Source organism: Pristiophorus japonicus, chromosome 13 (genome assembly GCF_044704955.1).
Source record: "Pristiophorus japonicus isolate sPriJap1 chromosome 13, sPriJap1.hap1, whole genome shotgun sequence".
NCBI lineage: Eukaryota > Metazoa > Chordata > Chondrichthyes > Pristiophoridae > Pristiophorus > Pristiophorus japonicus.
In genome coordinates this window covers 37,151,720-37,167,581 of record NC_091989.1, presented here as the reverse complement: position 1 = coordinate 37,167,581, position 15,862 = coordinate 37,151,720, and the positions used below count along the sequence as shown (strand labels likewise).

Genomic DNA, 15,862 nt, shown 5'->3' with positions numbered 1-15,862 from the left:
AGATCATGGCTGATCTGATCATGGACTCAGCTCCACTTCCCCGCCCGCTCCCCATAACCCCTTATCCCCTTATCGTTTAAAAAACTGTCTATTTCTGTCTTAAATTTATTCAATGTTCCAGCTCACTGAGGCAGCGAATTCCACAGATTTACAACCCTCAGAGAAGAAATTTCTCCTCATCTCAGTTTTAAATAGGCGGCCCTTTATTCTAAGATCATGCCCTCTAGTCCTAGTCTCCCCCATCAGTGGAAACATCCTCTCTGCATCCACCTTGTCAAGCCCCCTCATAATCTTATACGTTTCGATAAGATCATCTCTCATTCTTCTGAATTCCAGTGAGTAGAGGCCCAACCTACTCAACCTTTCCTCATAAGTCAACGCCCTCATCCCCGGAATCAATCTAGTGAACCTTCTCTGAACTGCCTCCAAAGCAAGTTGATCCTTTCATAAATATGGAAACCAAAACTGCATGCAGTATTCCAGGTGTGGCCTCACCAATACCTTATATAGCTGTAGCAAGACTTCCCTGCTTTTATACTCCATCCCCTTTGCAATAAAGGCCAAGATTCCATTGGCCTTCTTGATCACTTGCTGTACCTGCATACTAACCTTTTGTGTTTCATGCACAAGTACCCCCAGGTCCTGCTGTACTGCAGCACTTTGCAATCTTTCTCCATTTAAATAATAACTTGCTCTTTGATTTTTTCTGCCAAAGTGCATGACCTCACAATTTCCAACATTATACTCCATCTGCCAAATCTTTGCAGATGGAGTATATGGATGAATATCGCTCAAATTTCCTTTTTTATTCAATCAGCTAATTATTTATTTTGAAGCTGTCAACCATTGTGCTTTGTTGCATTTATCCAGGATGATTCTAGAGGACAAAGGAAACACGATGGTTTCTTTGGCCTTGAAATTTCCCAGTAGAACAAAGCATCGGTCTTTGTCTAAAATAAGCAAAAAATCATTTAATTCAAGCAGCGTTATCACTTCTATAAATTGCTGTAGCTATTCCCAGACATGAAGTTATGTTGTGTTTGTTCCTTTATTATGTGTACATACAGTATCATTTGGATCTACGCCCATTCTAAAAGCGAACTTGAACTTAATAACCTGGCAACTGAAGACTTTTCCAGTAACTAAACGTTTCAGAGGGTCTTGTGTGACGCAACTTGTTTTAAGCCTGTTAGCATCTGGAAGCTTGATATAGTCTTTGCCCTTGATATTAGATGTGGAAAACAACAAAGCCACATGGCCACTTTTAGTGCAACCTTGAACTGAGAGCCAACAGTACTATAGTAAGGTTATTCTTGTCTTGCTGCTCACCAACTTGAGTGAGTCCTTAGCATTCACACCTCTGAGTCAGAATGTGTAGGATTCGAAACACGCTCAGGACAGTCCTGGTGAGTGGAAACTGGAGCTTTGGCTTTGACGCCTGCATGGTGTGAGTTGACCCCTTCATTGTATGAGTTGTGGGAGTCCACAACTTCCTCCCTCCGTACAGGACACCACTCTATTGGCTGGTATAAAGATGGTTCTGACCACTGTTCATCAGCCTGAGAATCCTGCCACTGCTCTCCAAAGGAAGAGTAAGATACGACAACACAACTCATCAACATTAAACTTAATATTCATATTAGTGATCCAGAAATGCAGATATAGCCAAGCTATACAGAATATACAGCCTATTGATTCATTAGTAAATCAATTATTTTTCAGCTATTGAAGGTCATAACTCCTTAAAGGGCTAAACCAAATTAATTTCCCCATTAAAATCTCCATTCTACACCATTTTAGATTGGGTTGTTCTATTTCCTCAGAACCAAAATCTTCTTTGGCATCCATGTCTTTGGCCAGCACCTTTAACTTGTCTCCCTAGTTCTGCTTGGGTCTGCTCCTGCTTTATGAAGCACTTTGGAATATTTTGTTACATTAAAGAGGCCATGTAAGTGCATGTTATTCATGTTCATTTTGAAGTCACCTTTGCTGCAGCCTATGTTTTGTTCTGTTTGATCTTCAAGGATAACTCTCCATAGGAGCAGTAGCATAGCAGTTATGTGACTGGACTAGTCATCCAGAGGTCTGGACTAATAATCCGGTGACATGAGTTCAAATCCCACCACGGCAACTGGGGGAATTTAAATTCAGTTAATTAAATAAATCTGGAATAAAAAAATTTAGTATCAGTAATGATGACTAATGGTGCAGAGGGACCTGGGGGTCCTTGTGCATGAATCCCAAAAAGTTAGTTTGCAGGTGCAGCAGGTAATCAGGAAGGCGAATGGAATGTTGGCCTTCATTGCGAGAGGGATGGAGTACAAAAGCAGAGAGGTCCTGCTGCAACTGACAGGGTATTGGTGAGGCCGCACCTGGAGTATTGCGTGCAGTTTTGGTCACCTTACTTAAGGAAGGATATACTAGCTTTGGAGGGGGTACAGAGACGATTCACTCGGCTGATTCCGGAAATGAGGGGGTTACCTTATGATGATAGATTGAGTAGACTGGGTCTTTACTCGTTAGAGTTCAGAAGGATGAGGGGTGATCTTATAGAAACATTTAAAACAATGAAAGGGATAAACAAGATAGAGGCAGAGAGGTTGTTTCCACTGGTCGGGGAGACTAGAAGTAGGGGGCACAGCCTCAAAATACGGGGGAGCCAATTTAAAACCGAGTTGAGAAGGAATTTCTTCTCCCAGAGGGTTGTGAATCTGTGGAATTCTCTGCCCAAGGAAGCAGTTGAGGCTAGCTCATTGAATGTATTCAAATCACAGATCGATAGATTTTTAACCAATAAGGGAATTAAGGGTTACGGGGAGCGGGCGGGTAAGTGGAGCTGAGTCCACGGCCAGATCAGCCATGATCTTGTTGAATGGCGGAGCAAGCTCAAGGGGCTGGATGGCCTACTCCTGTTCCTAATTCTTATGTTCTTATTATGTTCTTACGGCTAAGGGGATCAAGGGCCATGGAGAGAAAGCAGGAAATGGGTCCTGAGGGAATGATCAGCCATGATCTTGTTGAATGGCGGTGCAGGCTCGAAGGGCTGAATGGCCTACTCCTGCACCTATTTTCTATGTTTTCTATGTTTTCTATGTTTCTATGACCATGTAACTACCGGATTATGGGAAAAACCCATCTGGTTCACTAATGTCCTTTAGCGAAGGAAATCTATGGCCACTTCCAAAAATATCCATTCATTGTTTTGTGTGCATTTTCTAAATAAGCTACAATGGACAGATGAATAATTGGAGTTTTATTTTTGTTTTGTCAAGAAGTACAAAACTAACTTAGCATATTATAAGAGAAAAATCTGAAATTTAAATAACTTTAAGGCTGGCAGACAACTCAGGAGAACAGTAAGCTGTATCCTAAAGTTACAAGGCTGGAATTTTGCGATGTTGCCACCTCTGTTTGTGCCCTGGAGGGGTGGTAATGGCGGCGGGAATGATTTCCGGGCGGGCGGCCCATTTCCAGCATGCCACTGGAAAATTTGTCGCCGGTTTTGTGGGCGCTGAGCAACACCAGGAGCGCGAGCTGGTGTGTAACGCCACCGGTTTCACCGTTGCTTCGATTTTAGGTTGACGCTGACCCTCTAGCGGCCCATAGTGGGACCGCCTTGAAAACCAGGCAGTCAGAGCTGTCCCGGTGGCTGTGAGTGAAGGAAATACTGACTGAGGTAAGTTTGATTGTTTTTTTTTTTGCAATTTATCTTAACGTACGGTGTTCAAGGTATTGGGAATATTTTTTGTGTTTATGTCGATTTTTTTTTTCCCAGGGAAGCCTCTCTTTGGGCACTTTGAGGCTGGCTCTTTAACAACGGATTTTCAGTTGCTCAGCTGGCCTTGCGCCGTAAAAGAGGTGTGCAACGCCTCCCTTAGCACTCCGCTCCACACTCAGGGCCCAGCTGCTAAATTTTGTGGCTGCCACACAAACCATTTCCCGCCATTATCGCCTGACAAAATTTTCCATCTGATAATCCAGCCCAATATAGTTTTACTACCATTCAGTCATTGGTGAGAGGAGAACTGATTTTTCTCATGGGTTAGAGCGATGTATAGACTAATGTATAAGCAGTCTATCAATCCTATCCACTTCTCAACATATACGAATCTCAGACTTTTAATCTTAGTCCCCATACTGATTGCTGTTCCTGCAATGCCCTTGTTACCAACATTGGCACCTCCCTCTTCCAATGTATCGATTTTAAAATCTTGGTCCTTGTCATGTTTGTAACCACAATGTAACACCACTGTATCACTGTATACACTCAATCTAGATGCACACCTTGACCACAAGGGGTGAACTTGTGGGAGGCACTCCTTACCTGATCACTCAGGTATATATAAAGGGAGGTCCCATGCAGGGTCATCACTTCTGGAGTCCTGAAATAAAGAGTTAAGGTCACGGAGTGACCTTGTCCCCAGAATGTGCCTCGTGTGGTTTCATGCTGTAGAGTAAGGACTTTACAGTCCTCATCCTCAGTCTGGCCCCTCCCTACCTCTGCAACCTCCTTCAGTCCTATGTTTCTGCATACACCATCCAGTCTTTTGACCCTGGCCTCCTTTGTATCCCCTTCCGATCTCTGCTCCACCTTAAGCTGCAAAGGCTTTAGCTATCTCGACCTCACACTCTGGAATACTCTCCATAAACTCTCTGCCATGTGACCTTTTTTGTCTACGGATTATTTCCGTTTTCTTTGAAGGAATTAGTGACATTGGTTAGAACATCCATGTTCTAGTCTGTATCACAGGTGACTTCACCGTTTGTCACAATGGCAGACATTTGATTCCACCTCCCAAGAATAGCTTGGCTATCTGAATGAGTTGATTGTACATGTGTCTTGTATAGGGCATATTGTCCATCAAACGTCAGACATCATACTTTGTACATGACACTTTAATATATGCAAATGTTGTGTCACACTTGCACTTCATACTCACAACACAATGGGAAATCACAACTGGCGAGACAGGCAACAAATGGGGAGAACTGGATGAATAAATTTCCAATGACAAACTACTCAGGATGTTTGGAAACCATCAATCGAGAAGGAAAATTCAAATCCAACCAAAGATAAAGGAAGCAGTGGAAGCAGTAAAACAGTGCAAAACAGTAATCTTTCCAGGTTATAATTTTTATTTGTATTTTGTAATGTATTCTCAATTATTGTAGCAACTGCATTTCTTTTACATTATGTGTCCTTGAGAGAAAACGCAAATCAATAAGTAGAAAAATGGAGGGAGGTTCGGAATAGCATTTATTATCATATTTATTGAACAGAATCTTTTAGTAACACTAATTATTGGTGTACAGCTATTTGGTGAAGGAGGAAAAATGCAGTTGTGTATCTGTAAAGCATGCATTCCCATGTTCTGCCACCAGGGAGTACATCCTCTGAAGTCCCAAGGGATCCCAGCATCCCTTGGGAGCATCGTATATAAGCCGGCCCCTAAGGCCTGTTCCTCACTCTGGAGTGTCTTAATAAAGACTGAGGTCACTGTTACTTTGACCTCCCTGTCTGCAGTCTCATCTGTGTTAGGAACACAATAACTGGCGACGAGTATACGAATCCAACGCAAAAATGCAGCAAACTGTGGGCATCCTAGAGAAGTTCTCAGAGGGTAGGGAAGACTAGGAAGCCTATGTCGAACAGCTAGACCACTACTTTGTAGCCAACGAGCTGGATGGAGAAGGAAGCGCTGCAAAAAGGAGAGCGGTCCTCCTCACGGTCTGCAGGGCACCAACCTACAGCCTCATGAAAAATCTTCTGGTTTCGGTGAAACCCACAGATAAGTCGTATGAGGAGCTGTGTACACTGGTTCCAGAGCATCTTAACCTGAGGGAGAGCGTGCTGATGGCGAGGTATCGGTTCTACACGTGCCAGCGATCTGAAGATCAGGAAGTGGCGAGCTACGTCGCCGAGCTAAGGCGACTTGCAGGTCAATGTGAGTTTGATCGCTACCTGGAGCAAATGCTCAGAGACATTTTCGTACTGGGCATTGGCCACGAGACCATCCTACGAAAACTTTTGACTGTAGAGACACCGACCCTCAGTAAGGCCATTGCGATAGCACAGGCGTTTATGTCCACCAGTGATAACACCAAACAAATCTATCAGCACACAAGTGCTAGCAATGTTCATAAATTAACTGGAACTGTGTTTGCGAGCAGAAATGTACAGGGCAGAACCCACGAGTCTGCAACTGCCAGCAGACCTCAGGTGACCCAGATGACTCAGAGTCCGCAACAAAGGATGCATGCAAGGCAATTCACACCTTGTGGAAGCTTCCATTCAGCCTAGTCATGCTGCTTCAAAGGGTTTGCAACAGCTGTGGAACAATGGGGTACCTACAACGAACTTGTAGATGAGCTGAAAGCTCTGCAAAACCTGCTAACCACCATGTGGCAGAGGAAGATCGGTCCATGGTGGATCAAAGCAATTTCGAGCCTCAGAGAGAGGAGGCAGATGCTGAAGTACACGGGGTGCACACATTTTTGATGAAATGTCCACCTATAATGCTCAATGTAAAATTGAATGGTTTACCCATAGCCATGGAACTGGACACTGGCACTAGCCAATCCATCATGAGTAAAAAGATGTTTGAGAGACTGTGGTGCAACAAGGCACTCAGACCAGCCCTGAGCCCCATCCACGCGAAACTGAGAACGTACACCAAAGAGCTTATCACCGTCCTGGGCAGTGCAATGGTCAAAGTCACCTACGAGGGCACAGTACATGAACTGCCACTCTGGATTGTCCCGGGCGATGTCCCCACACTGCTTGGAAGGAGCTGGCTGGGCAAAATCCGCAGGAACTGGGATGACATCCGGACGCTATCACATTTCGATGAGGCCTCATGTACTCTTAACAAATTTCCTTCCCTTTTTGAGCCAGGCATTGGAAACTTTTCCGGGGTAAAGGTGCGGATCCACTTGGTCCCAGAGGCACGACCCATTCACCACAAGGCGCGAGCGGTACGTCACATGATAAGCGAGAGAGTGGAAATCGAGCTGGACAGGCTGCAACGCGAGGGCATTATCTCCCTAGTGGAATTCAGCGAGTGGGCCAGCCCGATTGTTCCAGTACTCAAAAGTGATGGCACGGTCAGGATACGTGGCAATTATAAAGTAACTATTAATCGTTTCTCGCTACAGGACCAATACCCGCTATCTAAGGCAGACGACCTATTTGCAATGCTGGCAGGAGGCAAGACGTTCACCAAGCTCAACCTGACTTCAGCCTACATGATGCAAGAGCTGGAGGAGTCTTCGAAGGGCCTCTCCTGCATCAACACGCACAAGGGACTGTTCATCTACAACAGATGCCCGTTTGGAATTCGGTCGGCTGCAGCGATCTTCCAGAGAAACATGGAGAGCCTACTCAAGTCGGTACCACGCACGGTGGTTTTTCAGGACGACATTTTGGTCACGGGTTGGAACACTGTCGAGCACCTACAAAACCTGGAGGAGGTCCTCCAGCAACTGGATCGCGTAGGGCTGCGGCTGAAGAGGTCGAAATGCATCTTCATGGCAACAGAAGTGGAGTTTTTGGGGAGAAAGATCGTGGCGGACGGCATTCGGCCCACAGACGCCAAGGCGGAGGCTATCAGGAATGCGCCCAGGCCACAGAACGTCATGGAGCTGCGGTCGTTCCTGGGACTCCTCAACTATTTTGGTAACTTCCAACCGGGGTTAAGCACCCTTTTTAGAGCCCCTACATGTGTTATTGCGTAAAGGTGAGAACTGGGTATGGGGAAAAAAAGCAAGTAATTGCTTTTGAGAAAGCCAGAAAAATGTTATGCTCCAACAAGCTGCTTGTATTGTATAACCCGTGTAAAAGACTCGTACTAGCATGTGATGCATCGTCGTACGGAGTCGGGTGTGTATTTCAACAAGCTAACGTTGCGGGGAAGTTGCAACCTGTCGTCTATGCCTCCAGGAGCTTGTCTAGGGCCGAGAGGGCCTGCAGCATGATTGAGAAAGAGGCATTAGCGTGTGTGTTCGGGGTAAAGAAAATGCATCAGTACCTGTTTGGCCTCAAATTTGAGCTGGAAACCGATCACAAGCCCCTCATATCCCTGTTTGCTGAAAACAAGGGGATAAATACTAATGCTTCAGCCTGCATACAAAGGTGGGCACTCGTGCTATCAGCATATAACTATACCATCCGCCACAGGCCAGGCACCGATAACTGCGCGGATGCTCTCATTCAGCTACCATTGCCCACCACGGGGTTGGAAATGGCGCAGCCCGCAGACTTGTTGATGGTCATGGAAGCGTTTGAAAATGATAAATCACCTGTTACGGCCAGCCTTGGACCAGCCAAGATCCTCTGCTGTCCCTAGTAAAAAACTGTGTACTGCATGGGAGCTGGGCCAGCATCCCCGTTGAAATGCAAGAGCTAATCAAGCCGTTCCAACGGCAAAAGGACGAGCTGTCTATTCAGGCAGACTGCCTGTTGTGGGGTAACCGCATATTGCTGCCCAAAAAGGGCAGGGAGATGTTCGTCTCGAATCTCCACAGCACACACCCGTGTATAGTAATGATGAAAGCGATAGCCAGGTCCCACGTGTGGTGGCCCGGTATCGACTCTGACTTGGAGTCCTGTGTACGGCAATGCAGTGTGTATACTCAGTTGAGCAACGCGCCCAGAGAGGCACCACTAAGTTTGTGGTCCTGGCCCTCCAGACAATGGTCGAGGATCCATGTCGACTATGCGGGCCTGTTTCTCGGTAAAATGTTCCTGGTGGTGGTGGATGCTTTTTCAAAATGGATTGAATGTGAAATAATGTCGGGAAGCACTGCCACCATTGAAAGCCTGAGGGCCATGTTTGCCACCCACGGTCTGCCTGACCTACTGGTTAGTGACAACGGGCTATGTTTCGCCAGTGGCGAATTTAAAGAACCCGCAATGGGATCAAACATGTCACCTCGGCCCCGTTTAAACCAGCCTCCAATGGGCAGGCAGAGCGGGCAGTGCAAACAATCAAACAGAGCCTTAAACGAGTCACAGAAGGCTCACTCCAAACCCGCCTATCCCGAGTACTGCTCAGCTACCGCACGTGACCCCACTCGCTCACAGGGGTGCCCCCGGCTGAGCTACTCATGAAAAGGACACTTAAAACCAGACTGTCGCTGGTTCACCCCAACCTACATGATCAGGTAGAGAGCAGGCGGCAGCAACAAAATGTAAACTATGGTCGCGCCACTGTGTCACGGGAAATTGATCTGAATGACCCTGTGTATGTGCTAAACTATGGACATGGTCCCAAGTGGATCGCAGGCACGGTGATAGCTAAAGAAGGGAGTAGGGTGTTTGTAGTCAAACTAGACAATGGACAAATTTGCAGAAAGCACCTGGACCAAATGAGGCTGCGATTCACAGATTGCCCTGAACAACCCACAGCAGACACCAACTTTTTCGAGCCCACAACACACACCCAAAGGATCAACGACACCACCTCGGACCAGGAAATCGAACCCATCATGCCCAACAGCCCAACAAGGCCAGGCTCACCCAGCAGCCATGCAGGGCCAACAACATGCCAGCCCAGCAAGGGCACAGTCAACACACCAGAACAGACATTTGTACTAAGGCGGTCCACCGGGGAAAGAAAGACTCCCGACCGCCTCACTTGTAAATAGTTTTTACTTTGACTTTGGGTGGGAGTAATGTTGTGTATCTGTAAAGCATGCACTCCCATGTTCCGCCACCAGGGAGTGCATCCCCTGAAGTCCCAAGGGATCCCAGCATCCCTTGGGAGCACTGTATATAAGCCGGCCCCTAAAGCCTGTTCCTCACTCTGGAGTGTCTTAATAAAGACTGAGGTCACTGTTACTTTAACCTCCCTGTGTGCAGTCTCACCTGTGTTAGGAACACAATAAATGCAACTTAATTTAATCTTTTCATAAGTTTTATAGTTGTTGGCCCTCACTATATAACCTACTCTCAACAAAAATTGGACAGTGCCATTTGATAGTGCAGGTAAAGAGCTGTCTCCACCCCCGCCCCCCCCCCCCCCACACCAATCCCCTGTGCCCTCTCCCTCCAATCCCCATTGGATATGCACAAATTTACTAACTTATATAACAGCGTGATATGAGGGGAACAAATGCACTTGCTACTTATCTACTTGTAATAGATAAGAAAATAATTTTATTTCCCAGGGACCTGTGTCTCTGAGTGGAATGTCATACGAGCTTTCTAAGTTATTTCAGTGAAGGTGTACATGGCTGCTGCACTCCCGCACTGCAAAACTCCCCCAACTATCCCCACCCCCAACATGCTGGAAGGAGAAAGTGTAAGAGCAGCCCAGTATGTCATAGTTGTTAATTAACGACTAACCACACCATAGATGAACGTGAAGGGGAAAGGTTCCAGGTGTAAACCTGCTTATGAAGAATATGTTGATGACATTCTTGCACCAAGTGCAGAGAGGAAATCACTCATGATTTTTACTTAAAGGAGACTACTATTGTGCAGCTTTGATGGGCAAATAACTAAAAACAAATGAAGCTCCTCAGGCGTCTGTCTACAGTGAGTCAAGGAAGGGATCTGTTCTTGTCATTTTCACTTTTTTGCTGGGGAAAAGAAAGTAATCTGAATAAAAATGACAAAGGATGCTTCTGAAAAGTGAAAGACTGGAGGAATCCAGATGCAGTCCAGTGAATTTGATTTTTCTCCATGTACTTTGGTGCCTATGGTTATGCAGAAAATTTATAAGGTGTGACAGTCAAAACATGCTGTGATTTTATTCGTTAATATAACAAATCACATTAGGTCACATAATTTAAAAAGTACCATCTTTAGGGTTCTGCAAGCCTCGGTATTATAGGATGGGAGAATCCAAAATCGAAATGATAAGCTCACAATATCATGGGACTGGCTGCAGTTATACTTTCTTCTTCCCTCCTTCCATTGCTTCCTCCTTTCCTTCTTTCCCCTCTTTACTTGTGGCTTTCTGAGAGAATGAAATTCCTCCTGTTAGTAATATTACCCAAAAAGGTCAGCATGTGTACCTAACCGGGAATCCGGAATTGGTGGACTCATTCTCTGGAAAAATCTGCGACTGGAGGTTTCTTGCTGGGTGTTTCTCTCTCCCTCATTTTCCTCTGTTTACCCCCTTTCCAATGACATTCATTCCTTTATTACTCATTTTTTTTTTTAAAACAAACAAATAGTTATGAATTCCATACTGATATATTTGGTGGCTTCAGAATGGAGGAAAATGTGGTGGTACTTTCAAACGATGGTGAGGTTTGGATGATATGGGCTGTTTGCTATGCAAAACGAGTCAATGGAGGGACTGACTTTTATCTCCACCTACACTAGTGCAATAGTGGGACAAGGAATGTTACAGACCACGTTTTACCCTGTTCTGATCTGATTCCATCAGGATTTTCAATCTACATTCAGTGTAAATGGCCAAGCAAGGATAATGAAGGAACAACAATGAAAAAAGTATATTGAAGGATTTTATGGAAAGCAAGAACTTGCATTTATATTGCATGTTTCATGACCTCAGAACATCGTTGCAGCCAAAGAATTACTTTTGAAATGTAGTCACTGCTATAATGTAGGACAAATGGCAGCCAATTTGTGCATAGCAAGATCCCACAAACAGTAATGAGCAAAATGACTACAAAATCTGTTTTAGTAATATTGTTGAGACTAGATTATTCTTGAGACCATAATCCCAGACAAAATTAATTGTCACTTGGAAGATCATAGGTTCCAATCCGGATTTGTTAAAGGCAAATCATGTATGACAAACTTGATTGAGTATATCGGTCAGATAACGGAGAGGGTTGGTGAGGATAGTGCCGTTGATGTGTATATGGACTTTCAGACTGTGTTTGATAAAATGCCACAAAATAGACTTCTTAGCAGAATCAAAGCCTGTAGGCTTAAAGCGACAGTGGCAGAGTGGATACAAAATTGGCTGTGAGACAGAAAGCAGAGAGTCATAGTGAATGGTTGCTTTTCAAATTAGAGGGAAGTATACTGTGATGTCGCTATACAGTGGGCCGGTATTGGGACCACTGCTCTTTTTAATATACTTTAATGACCTGGACTTGGATGTGCAGAGAATAATTTCAAAGTTTTCAGATGACATTTTACTTGGAAATGTTGTTCACAAGGAGGAGGAAAGTAGCAGATTTCAAGAGGACATAGACAGACTGGTGAAATAGACAGACTTCTGGCAGATGAAATTTAATGCAGAGGAGTATTAAATGATTAATTTTAGAAGGAAGAATGAGGAGAGGCAATATAAACTAAATGGTAAAAATTTAAAGGGGCTGCATGAGCAGAAAGACCTGGAGGTCACACGCACAAATCTTTGAAGATGGCAGAGCAGGCCGATAAGACTGTTTAAAAAGTATATGGGTCCTGGGCTTTATAAATAGAGGCATAGAGTACAAAAGCAAGGAAGTGATAGTAAACCTTTATAAATCATTGGTTGGGCATCAGCTGAAGTAATGTGTCCCATTCTGGATGCCGCACTTTAGGAAGGATGTCAAGGTCTTGGAAACAGTGCAGAGAGAATAATACCAGGGATGGGGAACTTCAGTTAGGTGGAAAGACTAGACAAACTGGACTTGTTCTCCTTAGAGCAGAGAACATTAAGGAGACATTTATTAGAGATGTTGAATATTATGAGGGATTTTGATGGAGTAGATAGGGTGAAACATTTTCAATGGACAGGAGTGCGGACAACCAAAGGACACAGATTTAAAATAATTGGCAAAAGAAGCATTGGGGAGATGAGGGCAATTTTTTTTACGCAGCGAGTTGTTGTGATCTGGAATGCATTGCCTGGAAAGGTGGTGGATGCAGATTCAATGTTAACTTTCAAAAAGGAATTGGATAAATACTTGAAAAAGAAAATAAATGAAGGGCTATGAGAAAAGAGCAGTCGAGTGGAACTAATTGGATAGTTTTTCCGATGAGCTGACACAGGCACGATGGGCCGAATTTCCTCCTTCTATGCCATAAGATTCTATAATATAACTATTATGCTGCATATACATACAGTGGGATAATGCAAAATGTGTTAATAGTGCAATTCAAATTTCCTGAGTTACTAAACAGTCATGACTTTCCATTTTAGGTGCGAGTATTCACCTTTTCCGTTGGTCAACATAACTATGATAAAGGACCATTACAATGGATGGCTTGCACCAATAAAGGTATTTGATGACTCGTCCTTTAGGGTCACAGTGTAGCAATAATATATTTAGAGAACACTTGGCCATTTTAATTGTTCCACTTCCGCATTTTCAATTTACAACAAATGATTCTGAATACATTGTTACATATTTTCTTTTTTATATTTCAGGTTACTTTTTTGAAATTCCATCCATTGGAGCGATACGTATTAACACACAGGTAATAATATTAGTTTACTTTACTAGGCTGAACTTAGCAACTTGCTGAATAGTCTGGTGCTTGTTGTGGATTAAAAAAAATATCCAGGAACAGAATTGGATAATGATTAATTAGTAGATAAATATTTGGAAATTTAAAATAGTTCTTGTGGTAAAGATGTCAAGTAACATTCCATCCGGTTTAAGATATTGTACTGAACTAAAAGTTGTTCATGGTGCCTGTAGTTTGCCTTTATCATTTTTTTAAAATCCCTGTTGACATCAGACAAGTATTTTTAAAGAGATGTTGTGTCATCATCGATATGCCCCAGCTCACATCCTTCTATCTTTGTTATTTATAAAGAAAGACTGTTTCAGAATTCAGACTACAGTGAATGTACTGAAGTTCATGCACATTGAGTTGGAATACATTGCCCTTTCACCTCTGTGACCTGAGCTTCAATCCAGCTAGATTGCTGGGAAGAAGGTCTACTCTCTGACATCCCCAAAAGATTCTACATGAAAGTGTTTGATAAATCTAAACTCAGTTCTTAGGGCTCAGTTCTTGCTCAATATATGCAAAATTTAGCATTAATTAGCATTCTTTTAGAGAGGTCACCAAGGGGGCTGGCTTTGGAAATTAATTTTGTTTTTTGAACAGAGGGTTATGATACTTTGGGGTAGAGTAAAGGAAGTTTCATTTCGATCTATGCTAGACTTGGGAGATATTTGTGGCATTGGGTCAATATATGGGGAAATATAATTCACACCAAGAGGTAATATCCCTCATATCTGCATACGTACCTTTCTATGTAAACATTTAGAGACATCTATGTGACACTTTCACCATCGTATCGAGGACGACTTGCTTCCACGCCAAAAAGGGATGAGTTCACAGATGAAGGACCTAATATTCCAGGTCCTGAACTACATATTGAAGGGTGGAAGATGCCTGTGCGTGCATTTTTTTAACGTGTGGTGGCCGTTGCACACCAGCCACCACACGGCTTGACAGAGCTGGGATACTTTAGGAGTCTATTAACACACATGCACATTTATGTTTCATAATTTTTTTTTTAAATGCACAAAAGCAGGAGAATTTAGCCTCTAACTGACCTGAGGGAGGCATGCAGATAGACCTTGTGACATTAAAGATTAAACATAGCAGCAGAATAATATATTGTGTGTTATGTGGTAAAATGCTACTGCTCTTATAACACATTGCATCCTCTGACTTGCTCTAAGCAATGCTGCAGGAGATTTGCTGCAATGTTGTATTTAGTGTGTGCCAGTCATTGGTGTCACAAGTCTGATGTCACAGTTCATCTGAACAATCTTCTTAAAATAATATTAAAAAGGAACGAAAATTAGTCATTTTCTGTTATTTATTTAACTTTGATAAGCTAGGCTGTCAACAAGAGCTTCCTTTTAACAGTTAGACATTATAATTGTGCTTCAGATCCCAAACTACCCGAGATCAACATCATAAAGAACAGCTAATTATCATGTATGTAATATAAACTATATTTAAGCAGATGTTAAGTGCATACAATTGCCACACTCGAGACAACACACTTTATTAAAGATGCAAGATAATCTTAAAATGTTGGTACTTCTGAGCTGAATCTGAAACTGATGAGCCCACTCTAATCTGCAAAGTTCCCTGACCAAACAACAATTAAACATTGTATCCTCAGCCTGTGGTTGCTTACAACAATTAAACTTTCAGACATTAAAGGGATAGGCCATCTTAAACACAGCTACACCACAGCAACAGAATAATAGTATCTGGTGTAATGCTCCTGTCATTATAAAACCGGGAGGTATGGGAGTTAAAATCAAAGTGGTCTGCTCACTGCTCTTTTACAGCCCCTGGGGACTGATGTTGTACAGAGCCTTGGCCAGATCCATCTGGATTACTGCATTCAGTTTTGGGCACCATACCTCAGGAAGTTTATATACTGGCCTTGGAGGGAGTACAGTGCAGATTCACCACAATGATACGAGAGCTTAGAGGGTTAACTTATGAGGACAGGCTGCAAAACGTTGCCTTGTATTCTGGGGCGTTTCGAAAATTGAAGGGTGATCTAAATCAAGGTGTTTAATATGATCAAGGGATTCGACAGTATAGATACAGAGAGATTATGTCCTCTGGTGGGGAAATCCAGAACAAGGGGGCATAATCTTAAAATTAGATCTAGGCCATTCAGGATTGAAATCAGGAAGCACTTTTTCACATCAAAGTTAGTGGAAATCTGGAACTTTCTCCCCAAAAGACTGTGAATGCTGGGTCAATTGAAATTTTCAAGACTGAGATCGATAGATTTTTCTTGGGTTATGGATACCAAGGGATATGGAGCAAAAGTTCTTTGCTTTATGGAGTTCAGATACAGATCAATCATGAATTAACTGAATGGCAGAACAGGCTTGAGGGGTTGAATGGTCTAGTGTTCCTGTGAGGTGCATGCCTGACTCAGATGGGAGCCTCATGAAT

The 15,862-nt window shown here is 43.4% G+C and overlaps 1 protein-coding gene across 3 annotated transcripts in view; it reads left to right on the top strand.

The window, feature by feature from the left end:
• Nucleotides 1-15,862, top strand: part of LOC139278518 (voltage-dependent calcium channel subunit alpha-2/delta-1) — a 794,302-nt gene that overhangs the window by 601,107 nt on the left and 177,333 nt on the right. For all 3 annotated transcript variants that reach the window (XM_070897372.1, XM_070897370.1, XM_070897371.1), the window contains exons 13-14: nt 13,113-13,191; nt 13,341-13,390. In XM_070897372.1, the coding sequence (XP_070753473.1) occupies nt 13,113-13,191; nt 13,341-13,390 (129 nt within the window). The remainder of the gene's footprint in view (nt 1-13,112; nt 13,192-13,340; nt 13,391-15,862) is intronic.